Consider the following 17,816-nt stretch of genomic DNA (forward strand, 5'->3'; position numbering starts at 1 on the left):
CACCCAAAAGAATATCCTCAGCTTTGTGCTCAGCCAGAAGGTTTTTTCCAGGCTTCTGCTATTCCAGTGAACACTCTCATCAATGAAGCAACAGCAATTCTCACACTGAACAATTTTGCTTTTCAAAATATTTTTATAAGATTTCATTTTCAATGCAGGCATGAAACTACAGTAATAAAATAACAATAATATTATAAAAGTTTTGGTTTGTGGGGGTTTTTTTGTTTGGTTGGTTTTTGTTTTTGTTTTTTTTTGTTTGTTTGGTTTTTTTGTGGGTTTTTTGTTTTGTTTTGTTTTTTTGGTGGTTTTTTTTTGTGGTTTTTTGTTTTGTTTTTTTTTGTTTATTTTCCCAGACAGTCCTATGCTTCAGCATTGGTCATTAACATCAGCAGGCCCTTTCTGCAAGGATGATGAAGTCAGGCTGCTGCCCTAATCAAGTTCTAAAATAAGTAATTGCATTTTCTCTACCTTAACTCGCCCTTTCAACGAGAGGGATTATTTTTCACTCCCGGGCTGAAAGGTTTTTTTTTTTTTTTTTCCTGTTGCACTACAACATTAAATACTTGCAATGTTATATCAGGGGACTGGAAGGAACTGATCTCTACAGCTCTGCTTTGCAAACACTGCCGGGGCCCCGGGGATGGAGCTGCCCGTGGAACACGGCGGTTTTCCGATGAGCAGCTGCTTCCAGGGACACCTGATACTCTCTGATGAACCTCCCTGTGCCCAGAGAGAGAACAGGGGCTGCTTGTGGTGATTGTGCAGTGACTGCACAGACCCAAGAGCTCTGGTTACACTGGCAGATGAGCAGTTGTGACTTTTAAAAAACCCATCCTCGTTTCTAACCTCAGCAGGAAGGAAAAGCAAAAGAAAATATTGCCACAGAGCAGATAAATTCCCACAGAACAGGGTCTTGGTTTGAATTAACTGGACCTGGTTTGAGTTTCCATGAAACACTTTCTATGCAAACCAGAAAACAACAACTGGCACAATTCCAGCCCAGCTCAGTTACAAAACTTAATAGTATCAGTTTAGACTAATTGTGGATCTGGCTACAATTAGAGATAACTTTCTAGCTGCAACAGAGCAGGTCATGGATGGTGGTCATGTGGGAAGTCACCTCTCACTCAAATGAATGAGGGAAATAATTACCCTTGAGTTTTCTGCCTCTCTGAGCACCACAAAAGCTCTCACCTCCTGGTCACTGCAAGACACTTTCCCACATACTGAGCCCAAACTGGAAATGATGCCAGCACCTTTCTGGAATTCATGTTGTGCCATCAGTAAATAAACCCAGCCCAAAACTTTCTCCTGAATCACCTGATCAACAATCCCCTCCTGGCTGCTCACACCATCAGCAGCCACCACATCCCCACACAAGGTGCTCAGGCTGCAAAGATTTCTCGTGGCACAACAGAAACCTCTCACAACTGCAGAGACAAAGACAAACATGCACAGATCCTGCCTCATCTCTGTGTTGTCCGTGACATCCCCGTGTCCCTCTAGGACACAGGAGCCTCCCTGTCTGTGGAGAAATGGGAGGCAGCACCACATGGCCATGGGTGTCCCCAGGAGCCAGTGGGGTTAGTCCTGCTCACTGGGAAAGGGCCCCTGGCTGAACAAGATCCATGGGTAGGTCTGTCAGCTGGCCAGATGTGAGCAAAGCAGCTCCTTAAGCCCCTGTCTCCTCCTGTCTGAGCAATAAGCTCAGCCCAACAGCAAATGGTCCACCGGGCAATCTCCATCCTGCTGATGAGCACAGACAGATTTCAAAGCAGGATGGCAGATTTCTTTAAAAAGGGACACAGATCCGTGGAATGATGGCCACTTTTTTGATGGAACAAACAACCCCCTGAGGGAAGAGGCAGCTGCAAGGGCTGGTTGTTGATCATGGTGCTTGCTGGCACAACACGTGGTGCCTGTCGGGCACACGCTGGCCATGCCTGAGATGGCATCCTGCAGGAATTGATGATGGAATGACTCCCTCTCCAACACATTTTTTTCTCTATAAATGTAACAGTGCAACACACATGTTCAGGACATCAGCCACAAACACCGGACTGGCACATTAAAAAGAGATTTGTGCTAAACTGAAAGAATTGGCCTGAAATTTCTAAACATTTATAGCACATTATGTGAAGCAAACAGCACCAAAGCACTTGCTACACAGAATCATGGAATCATTTACACCTTTAAGATCACTGAGTCCAACCATTAACCCAGCACTGCCAAAGCTACCACTAAACCAAGCCGCCAAGTGCCACATCCACCTGGTGTTTAAACCAATGATGGCAAACTGTCCTGAGATTTTTAAGTGCAGCAAAAGTTGTAACAACATATGAATAAATGCACTGAGAACCTGGAGCACACAAGAAATACAAACACCCCTGATAGGAAGGAGAAGGAAAGTGCTTTACCTCCCGAGTGGGGCGGGGGCCCGCACAGCAGCACCATGCCCTGGCCCTGGCGCACGGACACCGTGCTCCTCGTCCTGGTCTTGAAGTTCTCCAGGTCTGCCAAGAGAGAAAGAACTCAGTCAGAGGGCCATTAATGGTTTCTCCTGGTGACAGGCAGGAAATCTTCATCAGGACTTTGCTGCACGACGTGGAAACAAAGTGGACATCAGCGTGGAGGGGGGGTTGGTGGGACCCGCGGGGCACGCGGGGCAGCTGGAGGATGAGGAGCATCAGAAGCAGCAAAAGGATCAGCAAATGCCTCCCCCAGGCTGGCAAGGGGGAAAAGGTGGTGATTTACCCACAGAAACCTGCAGCACCTGGAACGCTGGCAGAGCTTTGTTTTATGAACTCATGAAGAATTACTGCCTTAAATAACCAATTCCATTAGAACCCAGCCTGCTCCCCTTTAGGAGCCTTGTTACTGATGCCCTCACAACCCATGTGTGGAGACCCTTCCTCTCCCACAAGGAAGTCTCTCGTAACAGCTCCACGTTGCCCACACAGCTCTTTAATTAAATTCCTCCTTCCACCTCTCTCTTTTTCTCTCCTCAGGGCCCACGGGCTGCAAAAACACAACTCCCTCTCCTCTCCCTGCACGCTGAATCCGAGGACCTTGCTCTGAAGTGAGGAGGTGACTCTGTGAGCACCAAGACACGGAATCACTTTGGCAACCTTTGATCTTTAACAGTCCCCTGCATTTCAATTTTCATTTTTTTTTCTTGTCTTCAGTGTAGCTGAGCCTTGGCTTGGCGATTACAAACCTCTTGGCAGTGCAGTTGGGAACCAGAGGAAACACAGAGGTGATAAATATTTATCAGTAGGAACTAGTAGGAACATCATTATACGTTTACAAGGATGAAAAATTAAGCTTTGATTTTTATCCCCTCTTTAAAAGGTTTTCTGCACACATGGTTTAAAATAAATAAATAAATAAATAAATAAACAAAATCAGAAATTGTCACCGCTTCATTTCCCTGTTTAGGAAAGAAACCTTTGTGGACCTTTCCTGCTAAAAGTCAAATTCAGAACAAAACCCAGAGAAAAGGGAAAGTAGAATGGAAATAGTGAGTAACAATTTGCCCCGGTCACCGTGAGATTTCCAGTCCAGTTCTGCCAGACCCTTACACTGTATGTCACATCATTATTATATTATTTCAGCATTTTAATTTGCATTTTAGTGGATAAATACTGGAGAGGATTTACAAAGCCTTCTACACTGCAATGACTTATTTGTTAAAGAAACTAGTCCAAACCCTGGAGTTTCTCAGTCTCAAATCACAGTCTGAATAACTTTGCTTTGGGATTTTCCTTGTCCTTCTGTCTGTTTTTGGCCTAGGACAGAAGGAAAAGAGAAGGAAACCCATTATTAATGAAAATAGAGAAATATGATTTTTAATTTCTACATTCTATCAGTTTAAAAGGATTTTCTTTTTTGCAGTCTACAGGGATCACTAAAGCATTCCTCTGACCACCTGCCAGTCCATAGATTTTAATATATTTTGACTGCATACAGACACAAGACTGGATTCCACCCTCTCTGAGAACAGCAGCAGGAGGAGGAATAGCCTGAAGCCAAAATAATGCCTGGAGGAATAAACACGGTACTAGGAAACATTTTTTTACATCAGTATTGACAAGAAAAGCATTGCCACCAGGAAAAGAATCTCTGCTTGGATGAACAGCTAGGAAATGCTGGAAGAATGGTCAAAATCCCATGGAGGCAGCAAATAAAGCAGAGCATCCAGCACCACTGCTCACAGCACCAAGCTTTGGAAGTCCCTGTTGGATCTGAAAAGCCTCCTGGATGTGCTGCAAATCTGGCTCTGAGTAAGACAAGATTAAGATAATTATAAGAAGGGTTGGAGCCTCAGTCAAAGCCACCAGGTTGATTAATGTTGGTGCACCCTGAAACCCACAGGTTTATTTTCTCAACACCTAAATAATAACTGGAACTAAACTCAATTATCATTAAGATTTTATTAGGAAGAAGCTTCACTTAGACACGACCTTGCAATCTTTGCCAGGAAATCAGGAACAGGCTCAGTGCTGAACGGTTATGAAGTGTACAGATTAGTGATGGGGGGGTTGGAGAGGTTCTCCTCTGCCTTCCCATGCTGTGCAAAGCACAGAAAAGCCCTTCCTACAAAATTATGCTCAACTGGGTGCAGAATATTGCCCTGAAATTTTGTGCCAGGCAGGACCCGAACAAAAGCTGAGCCTACTTGCTGACAACCCCCCCTCCCTCGATGCTTTAATGCTGAAACACCACTCTAAATTCTTCCTTCCCTGTGTTTGTTATCTTCCTCCAAGGGAAACAGCTGTCTAGTCCCTCTGTACCCCTCCCCAGGAGCAGGTAAGAAATTATTCCCTGTACTTCTGACATTAAAAATCAATGGGACAGCAAAAGCACAAAAACTAATGCTCAGCACTGACCTACTGAATTAGAGGGTGACTGGTTTGGCTGTGTGTGTCTGCCCTAATAACAGCATTAAGTTCCACTTGGCTTTGTCCCCAAGCCCAAAAACCTTGAATTAAAACACAAATTTTTTTGTTCTTATTTTTCAATAAAAACCCCTCAACGAAGGGACTCACAAACCACCAGATAAGGGGAGCACTGAGGAAGAAAATATTAACAGTCACGATTCTGGAGGTCAGCGTCCTGCCAAAGCTTACTGGGAGCACAAAAAGCTAAAGCAATGACTCCACTGCACATGGAAAAATGTTGTACAAGCTCCAGTAGCTCCAGCATCACAAAAGGACATGATTAGTAATGATTTGAGTGCAAAGAGGAGAATCCACCAGGGAGGTGGAACAGGAACACAGGTTACTGTGAACAACAGTTGCTCACACCTTGTTTCAAGAATGGGTGATGCCTTTTAAACAACTTCCCCACACTATCAATCAAGCTGAACACACCCCCATAAGTCTAAAGTTGTGTGTATTTTTTAATTTGAGTTGGGTGAGTTTAGAAGCAGCTGCGTGACTTTGGGAAAGTCACTTCAGTTCTCGCTGACAAAGTTTGTGCTTCTCTAAGGACAAGCACTTCAACTCTGCCTCTCAAAAGAGGCTTAATTAGCTAATATTTGCACTAAAACCTGACATCTGGTGCCAAAATGCACTGGAGTGCAATACACACCCCAACACCCAGCCCTTAATAGGGACTTGAATGTTTTTTTCTGGCATTATGAGATTTTTCTGGAGCCTCTGTTAAAACTCTGCCTTAATGTTAAGTGATACAATTTATGCAGGTACCAGTGAGTGATGCCAGTCTGACACAGATGCTTATTCCCCAAAACCACTGCAAAGCCCAGGAGGTGCCAGCAGCAGCTGTCAACCCACCAGCCTTTCACTTTGGGGAGGGGATTGTTTTAAATGACCTCCTTCCCAAACCTCAAGTGGGGTTTAATAAAAGCTTAAGCAATCTGAAACGATCCAAAGGCCCTCAAGACTGGGTAGTTTGTCTCAGTAAATGGCATTTGGAAGCTTTAATCAAAACCATATGGCTTTTCACAGTAACAATTATGCAACTTTGTCTAGGGTAATGAAAAATTTCCCCAAGTTTTGCCTACAATTTTTACAGCAAAGAAGATCCAATTATAAGCAAAACAAAAGAGCTGCAGCCTTTTATCCTTTATTAGGACCTAGCTGGGTGTGCAGTTTATGAAACTTGATACTTCTTTTTCTGAGTGACTGCTGGCAAGTCCTGGAAATTGAAGTTTTAAAGAAATATTTCATAGATGACATGCATCAGCTCACCCTCCCACTGCTGAGGGCCTTGGAATATTTGCCCTTTGCTTTTTGTATTTACATCCCTTCTCATTTATGGCTCCACTGCTTGTTCCATTGCCAAGACATGTACCCAAGCAGGGCAGTGACATGAGCCCACTTGGTCCCCATTATTTACTACAAATAACTGAAATAGCTGAGCTGCTGGACTTGGAACCCACCTGGAACAGGGAGCCTTCCCTCAGGAGGAGGCTGTGAGTCTCAGGTCAATGGGGATTTGACAGAGATCCCTGCTTTTTCTGAAAGCTGAGCTCTGTTTTGCTGCCTTTTGTTTGCCAAAGGAGGGTTTCCACGGTTTGCTTTTATTTTTTTCACCCCTGTGCATTTTTAGAACCCAAAAGGCTTCGTGATTATGCTGGTTCTGAAATTAGGAGAGGCCCCTCTCTGCAAGAGGGCTAATTTAGAACTATTAAGAGCCACCAAAAAAATATGATAGAAAATTAGATGAGGAGTAAATGATCCAAATTGGTGGTGACAGGTGTCTGCATGTCCTTTAGAAAGCCAATTTCTGTGACTGTATCATGCAGAAACAGCACTGCTGTACTGCTCTGATTGACACACTGTCAAAAACTCACACACCACAGTGAGCCCTGTGTCATTACACTTAAAGGGTTTTTTCCTAATGATTAGAAAAGCAGTGTCAATGTTATTTTCCCCTATTATTCTTGTTTAACTCACACAAAACTATTTCTCCTTCTATTCCACTCCAACAAAAACATACACACATCAATCACCTCTTTCTACATCACCGAATTTTAATTTCCAAATAAGAACATGACTAATACTCAGGCTGAGAGAAATGAAAACGTTAGTGGCTTTTGCACTGTGTTTTACTTAAAAGTCTCTCTCTAGAGACTCCTGTAAAGCAAATTTGATAACACAGTGGTGACATCACTCCAGTGAGTCGATGGGAATGGCGAGGAGCCTCCAAAGCCTAAGCCCTGCATCTCTGTGTCTGTCTGTACCTTCCCATGGATCATTATTCCTACAGAATGAGATATTCAGTGAACCTTGGTAAAGGAACCACATGGTTTAGGTGCAGGAGCAGCACAGGAAGGGAGAGGGGAGGTGACACCCTGTGCATCCAAGCGTGGAGTTATTGGGAATTAGCAGTAACTGGATATTGTGCCATTCTAACTGCACTAAAAATAAGTCTTTGATTGGGATACTCACACTTCAGTTGATGGTCTACAAATCCTTGGATCAGCATCCCAGGAGTTCTTTTAGCCTGTTTATATTTTATGGGGTGCTATGGTTGGTATTTCACCCTTGAGGCTTGGCTGTACTTTGGATACAAGAAAACTGAATGGTTAAAAGTGAATCTGATAATCTAAGAATTCACAAATTAGAAAGCTAACACACTTACTGCAATTTTGGGTATTCTGTTGTGGACAAAACAGCAATTTTATCACACATATTAAATAAAGTTTAAAGCACCCATACAACAGGAAGGAATGATCTAGGAAAGGTGTAATGAGCTTTTTCTGTATGTGAAATGCCCAATCCCCTTTGGTACCCACATACAGCCAAGACACCTGAAGGCAGTTTCCAAGCATGACTTAAAAAGATTTACAGATCATAATGGGCTTTGCCTTCTCATACCCCTGCTATAATTTTAAAATAATCCCAGCAATCTAAAATTCAGAGTGACGTTTAAGGTCACATCCAGTCCTTGAATTGAAGTCAATGAGATTATTCTTTTTAATAAAGACCACGTGACTTATCTCAAGGGAATCTGATTAGGCTGGGAATGAAAATCTCATGGAAGCGAAAAAAGCTGACAGAAGGATTGGCCAAATCGTCCTGGGTCAGACTGAATAAAGAACCTTCTACTCAGAGATAGTTTGTGTGCCCTCTTCCAAATTGCTTTCATCACATTTGCATAGCTCTCCACATACCACAGATCACACTTTCCCATCCTGGACAAAACACACAACCAGATGGAGAGAGGAGACATTTGCGTCGCTGCCCACGGAACAACGCGGCGTCATTGGCCGTGGACTGTAAACTGTGCTAATTTGGCCCATAAAACACGTCTTGGAGAGGGGATTCCAGGGCATCTCAATCAATTTCAGACACGAGAGGGCACTGGTTGGAAGAAACCATGGCCTGTCCACGGGAGGAAGGCTGAGAGCCCTTTAAGTGCTGACTGGCACCCACAACGGCGCTGCAGCTTTTTGCACTAGCAACACTCAACGAGGTTTGCCTCCTGATATTTATGGCTCCAACACCTCTCAACGCTGTCTCTATAAAACCTGGCTTTTTAAAAGCAGGGGTTTGTGTCATCCCTCTCACCAACACACAGAGATTAAGTTCTTCAGCCCATGTCCTTGCTGTTGTGTCAGGAGTACACGTCGGGCTGGGAGGTTTGGGATAAACCCCCTCTGATCCAGAGCTTAATAGAATTTCACTTTAAGAGCTGCTGTTCTAATGAATAATTTCGAGAGTCACTGATTTGAGAAATAGTTTACAAGGCTGGGGATGAAAGCTTTCTAATTTGACCTTTAGAACAGGAATTTCACTGGGATTTCTACTTCACTGAGGAAAAAAAAGGGGAGAAACGAGTTTTAGAGGTAAATACCTTGCCATTTCCCCACCCTGCCTCCCTGTTGGAAAATATTTTTCCTTGGGCTTTATTAATGTGGGGAATTAAACAAGGCAGTGCCTGTGCATCTTTCCCACTCACACCTCTGACCTATGTATCATCTTGGACCTCGATGTCTCCAGCTGGGTTCTCATGCTGGGACAGTTTTAATCTTCCCAAGTCTTTGTGACCACCACCTCTGAAAGACAGAGTGGTTTGTTTATCCAGAAGGCACCCACTCCTCCTGTTCCAAAATCAAACCACTCTTCTCTGGGATGTTACCAAAGGAAAAAAAAATCCTCCCTAACTTAATGTCCCATTTCATAAAAGCTGCCTCTCTGCCTTTTTTTCTACAGGAAATATTTCAAACATTTGTTTTGAAGCTGCTCCTCTGCCTAAGACAAAATGCTGAGGACTCTGAAAATTTTATTACTTTAATCTACAAAATCTGGGCAGACATTTCCCCCTGGGTTGACTCAAATGGGGTTATTTCACTCTCAGAAGTTTTTTATATTCTCCTAGAAAAAAACCCAGTGTTAGTCACACACTTTCTTCCAGCACAGATGACTTTGCAATAGCCAGAGAGCAGAACTTCTGCTGGCCCAGGAGATGCTGCACAGCTCTCTCATGTCATGTCTGAGCATTAACATTGCAGATGCCTCACAGCTTCCCCACTGGCTCATGCTCTGCTGCACCTTCTTACTGTGTGCAGTGAAATGAATGCAAATTAGACCCCAAATAAAATAAAGTAAAATCATAAAACTGTCTGGGCTGGAAGGGGCTTTAAGCTCATCCCATCCCACCCCCTGCCATGGGCAGGGACACCTCCCACCAGCCCAGGGTGCTCCAAGCCCTGTCCAACCTGGCCTGGGACACTCCCAGGGCTGGGGCAGCCACAGCTTCTCTGGGGAACGTGACACAAGCTCAGGCACAAGTTTCAAAGAAAAATTTCCCTTCACTTGATCAAAGCCCAGATGAAAAAAACCCCACCGAGAACCTGATCCTCGGAGAGTATCTGGTGGTTCGGCTCCCCTTTGGAAATGCACATTAGGATGCTCTGCAGCATCTCCCAGAGCACTGGCACTTTGTCATTCCGTTCATCTCTCGTGTCTAATGAACAATGAGATGTCAGTCACGTTTGCTGCAGACAGGGAAAGTGACGTGGGACAACTTTGGACAAATACGTTTAAAGCTCTGCCGCCCTCCGTGCCAACACTGACTCCCTGCTTTTGCTTTCCACAAGAAAAACGGGAAAGAAAAAAATAATAAAAAAGGAAAAGCAGCCACAAGGATGAAGTTATTCTGCACTGGCCTTGCATCCCATCAACAGGGACAGAAATTGTCTTACAGAGTCCACCTCCAGCTTTTGGGCATAATCTGAGTTTGATCAGGGGTCCTGTAACTGCTGTTTTCCATAAATTTAGAGACAATACTGATTTGCATTGATATGGAATCACTAAGGATCATCCTAAGGATAATAATTATTTCCTCACCTAGGCAAACAGCATTATTTCATTTGACAGACCGGAGATTCAGAGGCAAAAAGGGAGGTGTTGCAAGAAGCATCCTAATAACTGAGCAAATAACACAGACCTCCTGATTTCTTGTCCTGTTCTTTATCCACTGGACACAGAAGACCAGGAATATTGATGAGGATACACCATGAAAACACTTGCTTATGGTTCTTCAGTTGCTTGTGCTACTCTAAAATCAGTTTTTACAAGGTGCTTGGATGCTTATTTTAAAAAAACCCCACCTACACCTGCATTTAATTCTTTAAAATACAGCCCTCAGATATAAAAATAAAATATTTTGAATATATTTTATTTTACATATTAAAGCAAAATGAATAAATATGGAGGGAGAGGGGGAAAAAAAACTGTCAAGCCTGTGCCTTGCTGGCCCTTAAATTTATAAACCAGAAGAGAAACTGTGGTGTTGTGACTGACCTGTGGCAGCTCTCCCAGCCCTGTGACACCTCCCCTGCCCTCTCCAGAGCTATTCCTGCATGATCTAAACCAAGATACACTTCCTAAATAACACTGCAGTCTCCCAAGATTACCAGCTTTGGGACAAGGGGCGCTGATTATTTACAAATTCCCTGCCACTGCTTTAAGTCATAACACATTCAGCTTATTTATAACCCTGGAGGGGGGGGAACAAGGCAGGTGTAAATCCTCTGCTTCTGAGTTAAGGGTCCTTCTATCCCAGATGAAAGTAAAATAGGTTATAGATCTATCCTGTGCTGCATAGTCCCTGTTGGTCCTATTCATAAAAGAAAAAAAAAAAAGGGAAAAGAAAGGGAAAAAAGAGGAGCTTATGTGAGGCTTAGCCTAGTTTTCCACCCACTGGAGACCGTGGTGAAGGAGCAGAGGTTGGGAGCTGGTTCTCTGACACTGCTGAGTGCACTGAGCAGGGCTGAGGTGGGATTTCAGCAAAGGAGAAACAGTGGGAAATGGGTTCATGTGGCAAAATGCAAATAAATGTGCTTATTGCCTCCTTAAGTTCACACCAAGCCCAGTCCTGGGGAGCCAAGCAGCTGGAGAAGATGATTTTGGCAAAGACCAGCAAAATATATACAATTTATTGATATAAATGGCATTTTTCCTTTAAAAGGCACTGGAGGAGGATCAGGGAATTTACATGCATGCAATCTTGAGCCAAATTTGTCATAATTAGCCCCAGATCTTATCTGATGGCCTAGACAATTTTAACATATGGAAGAAGCAGGGATGGCTGGCACATCCCAGGGGAATGGGGAAGCCTGGGAAGACGAGGACTCTGCACTGGTAGAACTGCACATTCAAGCTCTAAAATAATGTTTATTTGCAGAGTTCCATGTTGCTGCCACAAAGCCACTCCTGGGCACCACAACAAAACCTCTGTCTGGCCTGGATGTGCAGAGGCTCCAGAAGAATTCAATGGGAAAAAAATGAGATTTTGGGGTATGGAGGGGAAATTGAGCCATGTTAAAAAATTAAATTATTTGAGGCAGATTCATGGGCTCCTTTCATTTAATTTTGCAGGGGCAGCATGGTGATGCTCCTGCTCCAGCATCCTTGGAGGACACATCCCTTCAGCCCCATTATTCCCCTCTCCTCTGGGATCTCATTTATGCTCTAAAAATTGGCACCTCATGCCCCTGGATACCTCAATATCATTTTGGCCAAGTGCAGGAAATACTCACAGCATTAGCATGGAGCTGTTACAGATTCAAATGAAACTCCTTCAGAGAAAATTACCATGGGTTGGAAAAGCAACGATTTCAGAGAAAGCTGTGAAGGCAGAGCTGAGGAAAGGACACCAGGAGTCCCCCAGTTTTGTGGGGTCCCACAGTGTGTAAAATGCTAAAACCCCCTGGAAAGTAGATCCCATTTCTCTAACAGCTCATGTGTCACAGACATCACTTTTAGGCAGATTTTGGAACAGCAGGGGGCAAAACAATGGCACGACTGAAACCCGGCACTGACTCACACTTGATTTTCCTCCTTGGTGCCCATTTCAAAATCAACAGCATGTGACAAACATCAGTGCTGATGAGAAAGGCAACAGCTACCACACAGCCACTCAGCCACTCTCCAGAGGGTTTATTTTAGAGCAGCATTCCTGCAGGCAGCACCATCCCTGGGAATCTGCAGGTTAAACAGCAAACCCCGCTGAGGAGTTTAAGGCCAAATTGAGTCTGGTTATCACAGCAGGGAAAGCACATTTCATCTGTGAGCATTAGGGATGGCTCCACGGGAGAAGATGGGGGTCCATCTGTCGGGAGAGCACAGCAGAGGCTTGGCCCCACCCTCAGATGCATTATCTGCCACCAGTGGAGGTGGGGATGGAGCAGACACAGTCTGGAGACCCCTGGAGCTGGGGGGCACTGGGGTGTTTTGTTTGACTCTGCAGTGCCAAGAGACATGCCAAGATGTTGGATTCAAAGCTTTGGCAGCAAAAACAAACTGCAGCCTCAGCAAGGTAAAATAAATTCAAAGTTATGTCTAATTGGAGACGTTACCCTATAGGTGCTCATAAATCAGCTGGAAGAAAGACAGAAATTCTCTTTGCTGGGAGATTCCTGCCTTTCCCACCATGATCATTAAAGGTCTGGACATCACTTAGCAAAGAATTACAAACAGAAGGGAAAACCTTACGCTGTCTCATTTCCTCTGAACCCACTCCCACCAGGGCCAGGTTGGAATATCTGGCCCCTTTCTGCTCAACAAACCTACTCATTGTCTGAACACCTCCAGGGATGGTGACTCCACCACTTCCCAGGGCAGCCTGTGCCAGGGCTTCATCACTTTTTCAGTGATGTTTTCCTGATGTCCAAGCTGAGGCTGTTTCCTCCTGTCCTGTCTCCCTGAGGACAGACACACCCCCACCTCTGCACAGCTTTCTTCCGGGGAGTTGCAGAGAGCGACCGAACAACTTTCAGCTGACGTTCCACTCTGCACATCGTTTAAGAGTCAGTAGAAACAATCTGGCAAGGACACCCTCTAAGAGCTCACCCTGCCTGTCCTGAGCCCTCCTGCCCCCAGCCCAGCCCTGCCAAGGGGAGCGGGAGCTGAGCAGGCAGAACAACCCGCAAATTCATCACTTTCCCAGGGGTTTGGGCCAACTCCGGTGCCACTGAAAATCAATACCAGTTTTATCTTCATCCTAAACGGCAGCAGGATCCAGGCCACGGTAAACAACTTTAATCACATGTCTGAAGGGGTGGGTTCATCTCCAAAGTGCCGCGTCAGAGCCGCGCTCCTTCCCAGCCATAACTCCTTATTGATTCCAGCGTTGTTCCCAAACAGAAACTACAGCACAGTGAATAAAATTGTCAAGCTAAGCCCCAGCCCCTAAAATAAAAAGCACATAATTTAATCTTGTTCAGCTGTGTTTTCATATATCATTTTGGAAAAGCCATTATTAGATCCATACTCGAGAGTTTAAAGCTTTATTTTCTGAAAGCCTGTGTTGCTGTAAGCACAGGGCTTAGGGTATCATTAATCCATGTTCTGTTACTGTGGCACAGCAGATTCCTCACTTTGGAAAATATGTTCCATTTCAGAGACAAGCAGCATTGGAAAAAAAGAAAAAAGAAGAGGGGAGAGAAAAAGGGGGGAGAGAAAAAAGAGGGGAGAGAAAAAAGAAAGGGGGGAGAGAAAAAGAAAGGGAGAGAGAAAAAGAAAGGGGAGAGAAAAAAAGAAAGGGGAGAGAGAAAAAAAGAAAGGGGAGAGAGAAAAAAGAAAGGGGGAGAGAAAAAGAAAGGAGAGAGAAAAAGAAAGGGAGGAGAGAAAAAGGGGGAGAGAAAAAAAGGGGAGAGAGAAAAAAAGGAGGAGAGAGAAAAAAAAAGGGGGAGAGAAAAAAGGGAGGAGAGAGAGAAAAGGGGGAGAGAAAAAGGGGGAGAGAGAAAAAAGGGGAGAGAGAAAAAGGGGGAGAGAAAAAAGGGGGAGAGAAAAAAAGGGAGGAGAGAAAAAAGGGGGGAGAGAAAAAAGGGGAGAGAAAAAAGGGGGGAGAGAAAAAAGGGGGGAGAGAAAAAAGGGGGAAAGAAAAAAGGGGGAAAGAAAAAAGGGGAAAAGAAAAAAGGGGAAAAGAAAAAAGGGGAAAAGAAAAAGGGGGAAAGAAAAAAGGGGGAGAGAAAAAAGGGGGAAAGAAAAAAGGGGGAAAGAAAAAAGGGGGAAAGAAAAAAGGGGGGAGAGAAAAAAGGGGGGAGAGAAAAAAGGGGGAAAGAATAAAAGGGGGAAAGAAAAAAGGGGGAAAGAATAAAAGGGGGAAAGAAAAAAGGGGGAAAGAAAAAAGGGGAAAAGAAAAAAGGGGAAAAGAAAAAGGGGGAAAGAAAAAAGGGGGAAAGAAAAAGGGGGAAAGAAAAAAGGGGGAAAGAAAAAAGGGGAAGAAAAAAAGAGAAAAGGACAAATTTGAAATGTAAATGATACATCACAAAGCAAGAATTGGGGGAAAATATTAGGACTTTTATCATAATGAGTTTGTAACCTAAATACATATTTCAAGGATTAAATTGCTGACCCTCCCTGACCTCCACAGGAGGCTGAATAGCTCAACAGCAGTTTAATCTGCACTGAAAAGGCTACAGAAGAATAACACAGCCCTTGAAGAAGGAACATATATTACTGATGCCCCAAGATTCACAATTTAACTCTTAAGAGGAGGGGAAAAAAACCCAAGCTCAACCCTCCAGCCATCAGTCTCACAAGACCCAACACTAATTTTCCTCAGAAACAAAAAGGAGATAAAACAAAACCCACACAGTAGGCTAGAAAATGAGGGATTGCTCAGATGAAGGGTGAAGCTTCAGATGCCCAATTTGATTTTTGCTTAGAGGCAGAGCTTTTGCAACAAACTTAAATCACTCTGTATTTCATAATCCAGCTAATTCTGGTTGCAATCCCTTTGATTAGGGAAGACAAAAAGATCTGCTGTTTTCCCAAAGCACAGAGCCCACCTTGAAAAACCCTAACTTTTATTTCTTTAATCCAAATATTTCCAATCTGATTACAGTGTTTTATCAACCTAAAGTAAAATTTAGGAATAGAAAATGTATCCATTTATCCACTACTTTAACTGGAAAAGAACAAGCTTTTGAGTCCAGTCTTCTTAACCAGGAATCAGTCAAACCAGATATGTGAGAAGATGAGGTGTTTCCACTCAGCTGGTCCGTGGCTACTGCACTTGTCAGCAACAGGAATCATGGAATCACAGGAATCATGGAATCACAGAATAGTCTGGGCTGGAAGGGACCTTAAAGACCACCCAGTGCCACCCCTGCCCTGGGCAGGGACACCTTCCACCAGCCCAGGTTGCTCCAAGCCCCGTCCAACCTGGCCTTGGACACTTCCAGGTATCCAGGGCCTCCCCACTCTCTGTGGGACTGGAAGAATCCTCCCTTCTACTCCCATATCTCAAATTTTGAAGCCCAGGACCTGCATTTGAGGAGCTGCAACCTGGCACCTGGCTTGTCCTCCAGTGATTGAACTCAGCAAACATCTGAGCCTGCCATGGGGTGCTGGAGGGCTCTGCCCTGAGGGTGCTGCTCCCCAGGCTGCCCTGGGAGCTGGTGGTGGCCACAGCCCCGAAGGCAGAGCCCCTGCAGGACACGTGTGCCCAGAGCAGCAGAACGAGGTGGGGTTTGTAAGCGATCACCTTGACACACTGAAATGGGGAGCGATGAGAACGGGCCTCGAGGAAGATGTTTATTACCCATCCCCGGTGAAGAGGCACCTTCAGTCATGGAAAAACTCACGCAGGTCATCAGCAAGAGGGTAATACATTGTAAACTACACAGGGAGACAGAGGACTTGACTTCTCCCTCTGTATTATTTCTCATTACAAATCATCTCTCTATAGAGTGTGAACCTGGGGTTTATTGGCATTTTTATCTTCTCATTTTTGTAGCTGGAGCACATCAACTTCTCTTACCAGTCAGTCAAAAGCACCTTTCATTAAGCCCTGCTGAAAGCTCTCCATTACTGAGAGCTTTGTGTCTGGGAAGGGTCTGCCTTGAACTCCTGCACGCTCCTCCAAGGATATTCCAGAGCAGCTCCTGCTGTAATGACTGTTCTGCTGTGTACACCCCTCCCAGGACAACAGCACAGAGAAATCAGAGATGACGGATGAATGAGCCCCTGTATTTATTCTCTGCCTTCACCTTCACAACTACAGCAGAAAACAAGATGACTCGTGGCCCTGAGTCATCGTCTGCCCACTCTCCCAGACTTCATCCTCAGAATGGCTGTACAGAAGTTCAGATAAAGCTCATTCACAGCAAGATCTGTGCCTTTTCCCATCCTCCCTTTTCAGCAGGAAGCTGCAACTCCGATTTAACCCCAAATAAATAACAAAGCCCATTTTCCCTTTTACACCCGGAGTCGCAAAATATCCCCACATCTGAGAGCACCTGTACCACAGACACACAGGACTCGGGAAATCTGTCCCTGTGACTTCACTCCTCACAGAGAGCATCCTCCTGCTAACAGTTTGAAGCTTTAATTCTCCAAGGAAAATAAAAAACCCCTGTGAGATCCCATTTACCAGATCCTTTCCCAGAAGGTCCTTTCCCCGAAAAATATTTTACTCTGCATACTACGTATAGTTTTAGCTAAATAAAGATAAACCAAGATTCCTTATTCACATTTCCCCTCTTTCTCTGGCTCCACGAACAGCTCTGAGGACACTCCATAACCAGTTAGGAAAGGCTGCAAAGGAGATGCCTATCCCAGCTTTTCCAGCACGCTGAGGGAAGAGAAGCTGCCCTCTTTACTTACAGGCAAACTGAAGCTTTGCTTCTCTGCTGACAATGGTTCCGAACGGGTTTGTTGCTACACACTGGTATGTTCCAGTATCCTGGGTTTTATTGGGATTATCGATCAGCAGGTTGCCTTCCACCAGGCTGTAGCGGAAATCCATCCCCACGTCAATACTGGTCCCATTTAACTTCCACCTAGAGCACAAAATGCCAAAGTTACATTCTGCTGATATTAATGGAGGCTCTTGGGTATTTCAAGCTACAGCACGAAGTAAATAAGGAGAGATTTAGAACGCCTTTGACTACTTATTACAAACAAAAAACAGGGCACAAAAATGCAAATTTCCTGCACAGTATTGAAATATTCCAGTATTTAACTGAAAGAGCAATATCCTTGACATATATTTCAGTCTCTGAAATGATTAATGCTTCTGTAGTTGCTCGTGCTGCTGCTCTTTGGAATTAATCACTTTGCAAGGGGAAGTCCCTGAAACAGGATCTCTAAACCACTCAAGTCCACAGAGGGTTTTTTTTTTCCCCTCCTCTCCCGACTTGCTGGCTGTTTGTTTTTAAATTTCAATTTCAATTTCAATTCACTCACAGCAGATGCTGTCACAAACTGGGGCACTGAGTAACTCCAGCACTGCTCTGGCCCAGTTAGAGCTGCCTCAGCCCCGCCAGCCCTCGATGGAGATGTGGCCCCTCCACCACCAGAATGTGCAGAGAAGCTACTGGAATGTGTTTGCAC

At 44.5% G+C, this 17,816-nt stretch overlaps 1 protein-coding gene across 3 annotated transcripts in view; it reads right to left on the bottom strand.

The window, feature by feature from the left end:
* Positions 1 to 17,816, bottom strand: part of LOC126638932 (contactin-4) — a 269,307-nt gene that overhangs the window by 82,264 nt on the left and 169,227 nt on the right. For all 3 annotated transcript variants that reach the window (XM_050313252.1, XM_050313250.1, XM_050313251.1), the window contains 2 exons: positions 17,088 to 17,263; positions 2,418 to 2,513 (listed from right to left, as the gene is read on the bottom strand). In XM_050313252.1, the coding sequence (XP_050169209.1) occupies positions 2,418 to 2,513; positions 17,088 to 17,263 (272 nt within the window). The remainder of the gene's footprint in view (positions 1 to 2,417; positions 2,514 to 17,087; positions 17,264 to 17,816) is intronic.

Source organism: Myiozetetes cayanensis, unplaced genomic scaffold, assembly GCF_022539395.1.
Source record: "Myiozetetes cayanensis isolate MyiCay16 unplaced genomic scaffold, myiCay2020 scf18, whole genome shotgun sequence".
Taxonomy (NCBI): Eukaryota; Metazoa; Chordata; class Aves; order Passeriformes; family Tyrannidae; genus Myiozetetes; species Myiozetetes cayanensis.